The 12,252-nt window shown below is 49.5% G+C and overlaps 3 protein-coding genes across 3 annotated transcripts; 1 reads left to right on the forward strand and 2 right to left on the reverse strand.

Moving 5' to 3' along the window:
- Positions 1 to 4,079: 4,079 nt before the first annotated feature.
- H257_14755 (hypothetical protein) lies at positions 4,080 to 4,785 on the forward strand (the record flags this gene model as incomplete). The annotated part of the gene is made up of 3 exons (XM_009842641.1): positions 4,080 to 4,373; positions 4,441 to 4,647; positions 4,732 to 4,785. 3 exons carry the CDS (start codon positions 4,080 to 4,082, stop codon positions 4,783 to 4,785), a joined length of 555 nt encoding a protein of 184 aa, XP_009840943.1.
- Positions 4,786 to 6,828: 2,043 nt separating this feature from the next.
- H257_14756 (hypothetical protein) lies at positions 6,829 to 7,865 on the reverse strand (the record flags this gene model as incomplete). The annotated part of the gene is made up of 2 exons (XM_009842642.1): positions 6,829 to 7,362; positions 7,563 to 7,865. 2 exons carry the CDS (start codon positions 7,863 to 7,865, stop codon positions 6,829 to 6,831), a joined length of 837 nt encoding a protein of 278 aa, XP_009840944.1.
- A 2,945-nt stretch (positions 7,866 to 10,810) lies between these two features.
- H257_14757 (hypothetical protein) lies at positions 10,811 to 11,760 on the reverse strand (the record flags this gene model as incomplete). The annotated part of the gene is made up of 2 exons (XM_009842643.1): positions 10,811 to 10,967; positions 11,051 to 11,760. The coding sequence occupies 2 exons, from the start codon at positions 11,758 to 11,760 to the stop codon at positions 10,811 to 10,813; spliced, it is 867 nt and encodes a 288-aa protein (XP_009840945.1).
- Between the last annotated feature and the right edge of the window lie 492 nt (positions 11,761 to 12,252).

The raw sequence follows: 12,252 nt of genomic DNA on the forward strand, positions 1-12,252 counted from the left end.
GATATATTTCACCCAATCGCCAATATAATTCACCCAACCTCTATTATATTTCATGCCAAATTGAAATTTGGCCATTATATTTCACCCAACCCCCGATATAATTCACCCAACCAACGGATAATTTCACCTTTTGAAAATGTATTTCACCTAACCACCTATATATTTCATGAAAAGTAAATCCTTTACGCCCGAGAGAGTGAAAACCAACACATCTACGGCTCAAGCACCAACGTCCAAGTCTTGCACCTTCGTAGCACGGACATAAAACGGCTTAAAGCGAGCAGTGTACACATGCAAGCGATTCGGCTCAATTCATATTCCATTGTTGAGTTAAATACGATATAAATGCACTGAATACCTTCAATTGCCTCGTCCCCTGTGTGTTCCAAGTATTGCATGCGAAACTCATTACGAGTTTGGCCATCGGTGGCAGCCCCATATCCGATCTTTTTGTGTATTATATGTAGCTTACCGCGTTGCATTGGTGTCAACGACTTTAACATGAGACATCCTTTTGCAGTGGACTCGTTGATTCCATATGCACGAGCAACGGTCTTCCAGTCTTGTCCGGCGTCGTGTGCTGCAACCACAGGTCTCTTGGCAGAGAGGAGAACTCGCTTGTAGGGATCACGTTGGGGTGGCTACTATGACATGTTAGCGGTGGATCGTTCTATACAGAGAGCTGTACCGGAGTTTGTGGTGCAGGGATGGCCTCTTCTATCGAGCTCAGATTCAAGAATGGTGCGCGAAGAGTTTCGCGCGCTTCGATCTTTCTAGATTCCCAAGTCGAATTATAATGATTGTTAGGTGAATTATATTTTCGAAACGTGAAATTAACCTGTGGTTGGGTGAATTATAACGCAGATTGGGTGAAATATAACGGCGATATTATACGTCGGCGTGAAATATAATGGAGGTTGGGTGAATTATATTGGCGATTCAGTGAAATATATCGGAGGTTGGTGGAAATATTTTGAAATAAAGCTGAAAATAAACGCAAAATGGTGTAGTATCAGCCAATGCAGCAACTACTGTACAGTACATGTAGTGTCCTACCTATTACTCTTACAGTACATGTACAGTACCACAGCCCTCGTGTTGCATTCAAAGAACATGTACTCTAGACAACGCACAATGTGCCGACTCTAATACCAGTACCACAACATTCCTTCAACGACAACAAGATTGCATACACTGCGGCAAGTAGTTATAGGAGTACAGTACTAGTACGTTTAGTTGTCGTCGTCGTAAGTGGGGGAGGACGAACAGTCAGTTTACAACAATAAATGGGTCCATGGTGATGTTGGGGCAGAATGAAATGTGATTAAATCTCATGAGTAGGAGTCGTGTAATGCAGAATCGTGTCAAGGCATGCAGTTACCGGTATGTAGTAGTGTGGCATTTAGAACGCAACTTCCAATTCAGAGAGCCATATTGTACTTGTAAACACTTATTCTTCCGTGACACAATCACAGAAGTTTTGTCCAATCTCTACCTTATTTTCTCGATAAATACCAATTCAATTACACCTTGATCACATACATTCTTTAATCATATTTATGTAGTCTGATACAAGCTAACAGTTAAACGTCTTAACTGAAATGCGTTAAAATAGATGAACTTATTTCATGAGTTCATTTATTTGAACGCATTTCAGTTAGTGTCATGGCACAATTAACTCATTGGGAGAAGCTATGCTTGGAGTGGCAAAGGTCGTTGGTTCGAACCCCTTCGTAGAATTCATTTTTTCTTGAAATCAAACTCCATTTGCTACCCGCACCACACATAAAGCAGCAATCGTAACTTCACTAACGTGGCAGCCCTCTACAATAACTAGTACTGCAGCAGCAAAACACTGTTCCTAGTTGGATCCATTATACAGCAGTAAGATGTAGTTAAAAAGTACGCGTAGTCGCAGATTAAGTAGACCTTGGGTCACCAAGTCGCTTCACATACCGTGGGGGTTGAGATGCATAGGTGGAGTCGTTCACTTGCTGGTGACTGAGATCGTCCAGGGTATTGCGTATAGTCACTATTCACACCCTCAGCTACTATGCTTCCCCTCAGCTACTATGCTCCCCCTTAGCTTCAATGCTCCCCTCAGAAGTTATATAGCTTGCATGATTAGCACAGACTAAACTGTTTGACCGCAGCTAGCAGGAAGGGGGTGGGGGATTCACTATTACTGCCAATAATCAAAGCCAGCAGCAAGTTATACAGTGCATGCACACCATGATAATAGCTTCAGACGAGTAGCGGTGTCGAGGTGATGGACCACCATGTAATTGCCTTATCACCACATTCGTGAGTTTTCTACATACGGTACCAGTAGAACATATCAGCAACACGAACATCATTGAAGTGTACCTGTATTTCATATGTATACTACTACTAGTATGTACCCAGCCATGCTTACAGTGCCTACACATGATGGACGCTACTAGTATACGTGTGTGATTGTAGTATAACCAGTAAAGAATGCGATAACTTAGGACAAGTGTACTGTCAGCGATCACATATATGTTCATGTACTGTAGTGCCAACCAATATTTCAGCCAATGCAGTAGTACTGTACTGTAAGTACATATAATGTCCTGCCTACACTCATACAGTACATGTACCGTACCACAGTCCTCGTGTTGCATTCAAACGACATGTAAACTCTAGCTAACACACGTTGTACCGACTCTAGTACCAGTGCCACAGCATGCCTTGCAACGGCAACATACCCTACGACGAGTAGTTCTAGGAGTACATTAGCTTCGAGGCTATCCATAATGCCCTACATCTAACCACCGTACTGTAGAATTCGCTTCGGTATGCACCCAAACCCCAATTCACGCACATCCATGCGAATACAGTGTACTGTACAAGTACCAGCACGTAAACCCACATTGCTAGTAATTTGCACTAATATACTGTAAAGTTCAAACAGATATATCATGTCCAAAAGTCGTGGTTGAGATATATGGCTGCGTTGCTAATGCCCGGGGCTCAAATCCCGAAATCAATCGCACTTTTTTGTACTTGAACTTGCAGTAATGTAGAATCTGGCCAGCCCATGTGTGTGTGTTTTGTCCAATCAGAGTGTATGTGGAAAGCCCGTCAATCCTTACATCTCATTTCATTATGTCCTCACGTTCGATGGGGCGGCTGCGTTAGGAGGGTGTCGGAGGCAAGAGGCTACACAGTGACGGCGCGACGACGTGAGCTCGACGGCGCCGACAAGAGGTTACTTGGCGATAGCGCCACATGACGGTCTTTGTGTTGTATGTACTGTTCAAAGTCGATCGCTGTGGTCGTAAGGATCCAAACTTGAGTTGCTTAATGGTGCATACACTATAGGTAATTGCGTTGTGAAGGTGTTTGCTATACACACATGAGTTAAATGATGTAGGAGTTATACTAAGACTCGTCATTTCACGGTGACTACATGTAATCTTGTCATCACTGTCGTTCAAAAACTACCTTGCATGTGATTCTCCACTGTTGCCTTATAAATGCGGGATTATTGGTATAATTCTGAAGTGGTTAGGCATGCATGGCACATGCGTAGTGGTGTGGTAGGTGCTGGCGTCGACCCCCTTGCGTGGTTAATTCGTGTGCGGGGCTGCATGGTGGTTGGTGTGGACGTGGTGGTGGTGTCTGCCGTCGTTGAGGAAGGAATACTCAACGACAGCAGACGCCACCGCCATGTCTGCACCACCACCAGCCACTACATTGACGACTGTGGTGGTCGTCAATGTATTGATTGGTGCTGGCGTCGATTCGTGTTAATTTACACTGATAATTCAGTGCACATTAATTCTAGTAGTACTATATACTTTCAACTTACAGCTACTCGGAGTACTCTGTCACGGCGTCCCAACCCAAAACTCAATTAACCATATGTGTGACTGACCATACGGGTACCTGATGACACGCCAGTGACGTAAACAAATACATGTATATACTCCCTTGGGGTCATCCCCAACGAATACTGGTGCTGGAAGCCCATGTGTATTCTATGTGGTTTTCGTTAAAGTTCGTGTGTATTTCGTTATTTAGAGTGTGAGAAAGACGGGGTCTCCCACAAGCGGATGAAACTCCAAGAGAAGTCGACCAGTTCGCTACACATCGATGAAGAAGGGGTGAAGCGTCTGGAGTACATTCGGCATTCCTTGTCTAAGGCCATGAAGATGGCTTACATCGTAGCGCGTGATCGGAAACCGTGGGAGAGATGGGCGGAGAACTTTGTCTCGTTCGCGCCTGGTCAGACGAAGGCTGAGCGGTCGTGGAATTATAGCCTACGCAGGTTTTTGGACAAGCACGGCGAGGTTATTTGGAATCGGTATTTCTGGATCAGTTGTGGTACTGCCGAGGAGGGATATCATGTACGTCAGTCAGGGATATCATGTACGTCAGTCACCCTTCAGTTGTTGTGGTGATGCGAGCGGCTAGGTACATGCCTCGTCCAACGATCCCAACCACAAAAAAAGAGAGAAAGCCAAGAACGAGTGGGTACGGCTGGTTTCTGAGCTGCATAAGTTCGCAGAGGCGTCGGTGTTCCATTTTCTGTTTCACAAAGTCCACCTGTATTGGGCCGAGATCACCCAAGAGCCATACAGTCTGACGTCGATGCAGACCAGCCTGGGAGAAAATGAGAGAGTGCGATAAATCGGGACGCACGGGTCGAGCCGATGGCCCGACATCGTCGCGATTTTGGGAGACATGCGACTACCACGTTTTCAGGCCTACGAGTTTGACCCAGCTTTGCCAGCTGCGATGCACGAGAAGTGGGCATGAGACTTTTTCTCTGCGCAGATGCGACTCAAGAAAGCGCCAAATTGGGTGGGTCCCATGTACGACGAGGGAACTCCGGCCTGGCGGCGACGCGTAGAAGTCCTTTCCCATTTGTACAATTTCCAGCAGGTATTTACGAACAACCCGTCTGGGTGGCGAGGCAGAAATCGACGGATCCCAACCTGCAAGGCGAGTTTGTGGCGGTCTTTGGTCGGGCCAAGGCGGTGCGGTTGAGTACGGGCTGCCAGTGGATAATACTGACGTGTTGGGAGGTCAACATGCCTACGTACGAGGGGTGACGTTAAAGAAGCGTTAGTACAGCCGTCGTGATGCGTATTCAGTAATCCATTTGACTTAGATGTATGTGTCCTTGTTGTCGAGGTAGTTTAGAACTGAATCAACGTTTGGGGTTCCACGTCGAGGTCTTTGTACCGTTTCGAACGGCGAAGCGGAGGTAATCCCATGTTCATTCGTCTGGTCGTCTGGAATTCGTCCACGTATGATCTGTACACAGACAGACAGCTTGGAATCGGCAATCCAATACTTGAGACCCTCGGCATGTTCGACCAAGTACTCCTTTTGGCGGGAGTTGGGCAGTCGTCGCTGGTCGACTACCTGGAAATTCGGCGATGAGGTGGATGAGTAAGCAACGTCGTCATTTGGAAAGGACACGAAGCTGGACGAGGGTAGGCAATCGATGTACAGTTCGTCGGATGCTTCGTCGTCCTCAGGTATCTCGTCATCGAATGGTCGTGAATAGTAGCCCCGAAAAGGCTTAAGTCGGTCGACGTTCACTGTTACCATCTTGTCAGGGTGAGATGGTATGTCGATCTTGTATGTGTTTGTGCCAATCTTACGATCGACTCGAAAGGGTCCATGCCAATGAGTGGCCAACTTGGTCGTTCGATGATCGACTGGACGAGTGGACTTGGTGAAGTATTTGTAGACCCATACGGCTGTCTGCTCGCCAAATTCGATGGGTTTTTAGCTGGACTTGGTCCTTGCGCTCTTGTTTTGACCGTTGATCAGTTGTTGTTTCACGAGGCTTCGCGTCTCTTTCCAAGATGTGGCCAGACCACATTTACATTGGGGCAAGTTGTCGGACTTCCAGGAGGGCTCGGCGTTGATAAACGCCAATTCCAACGGCAGCGTGGGGTCTCGTCCAAAGAGGCAAAAGTATGGGGAGTCTCCAAGAGTCTCGTGGTGGGACGTGTGATACGCAAAGAGCAGGCGTGGTAGGTAGGTGTCCAGTCCGTCTGATGGTCAGTCACATAGATCTTGAGCATCTGAATGATCGTATGGTTGAATCGTTCAACTAGACCTTGTCCTCGGGGGAGGTAGGCCGCAGACGCAAGCTTATTGATGCTTAGCGTGACATACATCGTTGTGGCCAGTTCGGAGACGAAGTTTGATCCGCGGTCGGAGAGCAGACGGTCAGGCACACCGAAGCGACAGAGGACTTCATCGATAAAGACACGACTGAAGGTAGACGTCTTCGGGTCTGGTACTGGGATGGTTTCAACCCATCAAGTGAAGTAGTCGGCAAATACCAAGATGTATATTTGTTGCCGTTGTCGGACGTGGGTAAAGGACCAAGCGCGTCCACCACGACAAAGGCGAATGGTCAATGAGTAGACTGGCATCCATTGCATTGGACCATGTTTCCATGGATGGCCGCCTTTGGCTCGATTGCAGGCCAAATATTTCGAGACTTAGTCTTTGCAATCATGTTGCCAGTATACCCAGTACGCAGTTCGTCTGAGGCGTTCCCGAGTCTTCATGTAGCCGAGGTGTCCAGCCAAGGGGGACGCGTGGGAATCATAAAGCACTTCTTCGAGCGTGTAAGGTATGACCGGAACAAGGCGAGCTTGGGATTTCGAAGGGGTGTCTTGAACGTGATGTATCGGCAGACGATGCTTTGTCTGACGACGAACTGATGACTGTTTCGAACGACCAGTTTGAGTAAGTAAGGGTCCAAGCGCACAGCACCTTCGTCTAGGTATGCCCTCAACGCTACGATCCAAGTGTCGTTCGCTTGTTCGTTGTTCAGCCGGGGCGAAGGTCGAGCCCGTCGGTCGTACAAGTCAATGAGCTGGGGGTTGTTCGAGGTTGGTTCTGGTAGACTCGGCTGTGTGGAGGTTGCGACGAAGGCGACCTGGTTCGACTAGATTCTTTCCCCGTCGTGAGGTCTGGGTCAGTCTGGGCCACCAGACGTCTGATACTTCTCGTCTCGATCGGACAAACTGGTAGACGTGATAATCCGTCAGCGCGGCCCGAAATGTCGAGATTCGAGTTGTCTGCAGTGACAAAGCCCAGACGAGGTTGTTTGAGTGGGGGCTGGCCGAGACGATGCCAAAATGACGCACTGATGAAACTACTGGTTGCTCCAGTGTCAATGAGACCCGTTGCTTGTACTCGGTCGATGTACGCTTTGACGAAAGGGTTCGTCGCCGTCTGTGTCCGCGTGTCAGACACAGCGATGCCCGCGACAAGGCGAGACGAAGGTAGACAGTCGTTGAACAGGTCGTCACAATGGGTTGGGTCTAGTTTTGACGAGCGACGTTTGTAGTTGCGGGTCCCCTGTAAATGAATGCGTTGGCGAGCCACGCTGGACTGGGAGGACTTGTTCGATGGGTAGTCGAGTGGTAGTTCGTTCCATGAAGCGATAGGTCGTTTGGACGAGATTGTTGGACGTGAGATCTTAGTCGTCCAACTAGTCGACGTGCGTGCCAGCGATGTTGAAGCTTTGGCACAGTTGGAGAAGGTGTGTTATCAGGCACCCCGTATAGTTTAGGGCAAGGCGAGTTGACAAACTCGTCGCCGGCCCATAGCACGGCGTAAGGATTAGGGTCGACCCGTTGTATGTGAGCGACTGCCTCAGTTGTTTTAAAGTCGCGATTGGCGCGTTTGGCCTCACCACACGTATTGAGCGTGTCTGCGAACCAGCCATACCATTTGGCTTCGTCCTCGATGTCTGCCGGGGCCAGAAGTAGGTGGACATCCGACGAAAGGAGGTTGAGAGTTTTGAGTATCTCGTCCTGTGCAGGGTTCTTGCGACGTTCGCGGATGCGATCAGTTTGCATGCGGACGTCAGCTGGAGTAATCGGATAAAGTCGATCCTCGATTTCCTTGGGATATTCCTCCTCGCGTATTTCAGGGCACGACGAATTAAGGTCGTTGACTTCAGCGTCCGAGAAGACTGGGCGTTCAGGTTGGTCGTCAGCGCTTGTGCGAACCTGATTGCGAGAAGTCGATGAAGCAACCGTCGAGTCGAGTGATGATGCTTGAATAGGAGCAGTAGACTCGTCACAAACACACTTGAGCAGACAAACGTGGTTCGTCGGCGTGGGTCTTGAGTGCGTAGGTGGAGAGTTTGACTCAAGCTTGGCCAGACGAACAGAGTCCGTCGGTGGGGGGCGTCGTCGTGAAACATGAGGATGCGTAGAGGGATGCGGCATCCGAGTCCAAGATTGAAGGATGGATAAAAGACGTGAGTCCTTCCTCCGTCGTAACAATTGGGATCGAACTAGAAAAGGAAGATACATTGTTCTCAGGCACATAGGAAGCGTGCTGAGTGTGGCAAGCTGAGACAAAACCTGTTCCCGTAAGGTTCATCTCAGCGCCAAAGAAGCAGGCTTGATTTGCGGGCTTGGATGGGCACTTGGGGCAGAGCTTGACGTCTTCGCCTAGGTAGTGTCCCGTCTGGCCACAAGAGAGAGTTTCAGCGCATAGTCCGTCGAGAGCATTCGCTGGCACCATGACAACGACGATCACAACGACCACAGACGTTTTGGCCGCTGACCGTCATTTCGTCGGGCTTGGACGAGATCATCACTGGGGTATGGCCAACACGAGTACGTCCGGCACCGGGCATTTGATTCTGAGTCGGTGTCAGGTTCGGTGGAAGGGCCGCTTGCAATGGTATTAGTAGCATATGGTTATTGATACGGCTATCCATAAGACGAAGTCGCGGACTGGATCGGAGCCGCTTGTTGATAGGCGAAGCTGTATGGTTGCGAGGGCTGGATCGGGGCAGCATAATTGGGCTGAGTGTGACGAATCAAGGCGTCGACAAACTCTTGCTGGACTTGGTTCGAACGCGCGATCAACGCGACGAACGTTTTTTGCTGCTGGGTATGGTTCGTCGTCATGAATTCGAGAGTTGCCGTATCGCCGCTTGGTCCTCAAACTCGACATGAGATCCGCGGCGTGACATATGAGGCGAATCCGGAGGAGTTGAACGTTCACTGGTAGTTGTACGAGGCGACGCCGACGTAGAGGCCGAGGAGTTGGATCGAGGCTTTGCGTACATCTGGGTCTTGTCTGTTATTTCGTCCAGATGAAATTCACGCGTGCGAAGGAGTTCCATGCAGTCGGCGATGGGTTCGCGGTCGGTGTGTTCGAGACATGACTCTGCACGGGCGTGTCGAACTCCGCGTTTGAACATGGCAACCCCTTTACTAGCTGGGAAGTCCACTTCGTCCAAGATCGTCTGGAGTCGACTTACGCGTACTTGGCGCACGCCTTTACCGGTTCGTCCATGTAACGCTCAGACGCTTCGATCAGGTTGTCCACGTGGTCGCGAGGAGTGCTGCTGAAGAACTGGTCCACAAAGCTGTCATGGATCTCGGACTAGACCTCACCACCTTTCGTCTTGGAGTAGGCGATCCACCAGGCATTCAGGGTAGTGGGAGTCTTGTCGGCCGAGAGCTTTAGACTGAGAAGGGACCTGCGTTCATCGTCGGTCAGACCACCATGGCCAGCTTGTTCCACAAGTTACTTCATGAGCACTCGCAGTGATAATGGGCGTCCGAGGACGGGATGGTAGTGTATTTCACAGCGCGACCGAATGCTTGGTTGCTCGAGGACGTCAGCCATGTCACTGGACATTTTGGTCAAGAGGGCAGTGAGTCCGTAAGGTAGCAGAAAAGGGCAACCCGAGGATGGTTCGGGTGCAGAGATCGAAGCTTGGGCTAGATGGGACGAGATGTCTAGACTGAGCCGATCAATGCGCGCTTCGAGAAGTAGCACGCGGTTTTGCAGGAGGGTCTTGTCGTGGACGAGAGACGAGACGCGTTCGTGTAAGAGTTGGTTTTCCTGGCGAAGCGCTTTGAGGCAGGGACGAGTGTCGTCTGAATAGACAGGTGGTGATGCAGAAAGTTGTTCGTGGAGCGACGACCGAGAACTTGGACGTCAGACGAGGGGCGTTCAACTTCGCGGGAGATACGGTCTTCCTACGAGTGAAGAGCGGTCTGCAGTAGAGCGGTGGCCGAGGCTTGACTGAAAAGTGCATTCAGAAATGGCCTGAGCATTGACGGAGATTGCCGTTGGATCTGAAACCGCCAAGTTCGAAGGAGATTCACGGAAGCGTCCAATGCTTGAAGTTCAACTTGGATTGACGAAACGTCTTGAGTCAAAGTGTCAAAGTCTTGTTCCGTTCGGCCATTGTATCAACAGCGTTGCGGAGGTGGCCTAGTTCATCGGTAGCAGCTAACTACCAGGCACAGGTAGACGAAAGGGTTTCGTCCACTCTGTGCGAAAGGTCCGTGGTCGCAGCTTGGTGTTCGAGGGACGAGGCTCGCAAGGTTTGGACTTGTGCTGAAACGTGGTCTTTGGAGTGAAGTTTGCTCAGAGTGAAGTTCTATATTTGCGAGATCCTCACTCGACGGAGAACTAGCGACCAATTCCGACTCGGTAATAGCTTGCATGATCGAGTTGTCGTCTGTTTCCATCTCACTAAAGTTGTCGAGAATGGAGCGGATGGGAGGTGGTCCGTCAAGCGGCAAGATCGGCGGCATCGTCAACGACGGAATTTCATCAGTCGCGTCAATCTCCATAGGTTCTTCGTGGTGAGCGACAGGAGCAAGACCAAATGGTAGATCCGGTTCAAATGCCGTCAAGTGCTGATGACGTTCCACGATAGGTTGATGAATGGGCACCATGTCGAGTAGCGGACTGGGCTCCACATGGTCCGTCATGGCCTCGACACTCATGGATTCGTCTGGACGAGCAGACACGACGTGGTCCATCAGTTGGGGGGGGGGTGTTCGAGATCTCGGATCCACGTGAGCGACAGGTGACAATCCAAATGGTATGGCAGGATTTTAGACGGTAGTTTCGTGAACGAAAACGGAAGCTCGCAGGGCCAGACGAGTCGGCGACGAAGAGTCAAAGCGCGTTCTCGTCTGGTCCAGTACAAAACCAGTTTAGTACTGGAACAGACGAGATGTTACTGTCTGGCGCCAGATGAGAATCTAGGCAAGTGTACTTCTGGTGTATGCGATCAAAAACAAGACGCGCTTCGGATAAAGTCACATCGCGCTGTTGCAGGGCGAGCGTTATCGACTTGAACTTAGTCAGTCCCAGTAGGTGGCGCCGGATAAGGTTGTCATCTTGTGGGGTCGGTAACAATTCGGACATCTCGGGATCGGAGGTATCGATGTGGTTGCCATCACGATAGTAGATGTAGCGTTGAAAGATGGACACAGCGCCAGTCCATCTGGTGGTATTGCGTAGCTTGGGCTTCAACATGGTGGTTAATCGTAGTCGGCCCCCCGCTTTCAACGATCGAAGCTTAACCATGACTGCAGCCACCTTAGAGAGCACATCACTGACCTTAGCTTTGAGAAACTGATCCACCGCCAAATTCAAGCGATGGCTGTGACAGCCAATCAACGGTCGCGAAAAGAGATTCGCCGTGGCCTTATTGGTCGAACAATTGTCGCCAATCAGACAAACGAACCACTTTTCGATGCTCGCGTCTGATTGGCCATACCACTTTAACGTTTCCAGGATGAACTCGTAGTGAGTAGCGGCGTCAAAACTCGTCTCGTCCAGCATAGGAGCGAATGCAAGGAGCCACATAACCGGTTCACCACCACCTTTACACACATTCGGGAGCGAGACAAACATTCCGAGGAAATGCGTAGAGTCGTTGGACCACCCATCAAACACAATGCTGTACGGCCGGCCAGCCATAGCGCTCGACACACGTCGTTCCACGGCCTTCACCAACTTGAAACAGTAGCGTTTTATCGTTTTGACAGAAATGGGTTTCAACTGTGTAACTGTGAGAGCCCTGAGCAGCCCTCCAACGGAGTTCATGCAAACATATCCAAATCTCCAGTCAAGGGAGGGCGTAGCACTTATTTGTGCTCGTTGTGCAAGTGCATTCTCGTCGATGGGAGCTGGTACACAAACCTCACAGCCAATGCAACCTTTGATTATTGTACAATATATTGGCAATACCTGTGGTGATATATTTGTACAGTACAGTACAATATAATCAATTTTCGGCAATATCATCCTGAAAATCAATTAATAATTGCAATCTGCGAAGTGGAATAATAAATAATTGAACTAACAGTAAATATATTGTTTAAGTAATACATTAAAGCTTATCTCGATTCGGGATAAGCTCGTCTCGCCACAGTCAGCTGGACTTCAGCGTTAAGCTGACCAGTGCGAGTC

This window comes from Aphanomyces astaci (genome assembly GCF_000520075.1).
Source record: "Aphanomyces astaci strain APO3 unplaced genomic scaffold supercont1.61, whole genome shotgun sequence".
Classification (NCBI taxonomy): domain Eukaryota; phylum Oomycota; class Saprolegniomycetes; order Saprolegniales; family Verrucalvaceae; genus Aphanomyces; species Aphanomyces astaci.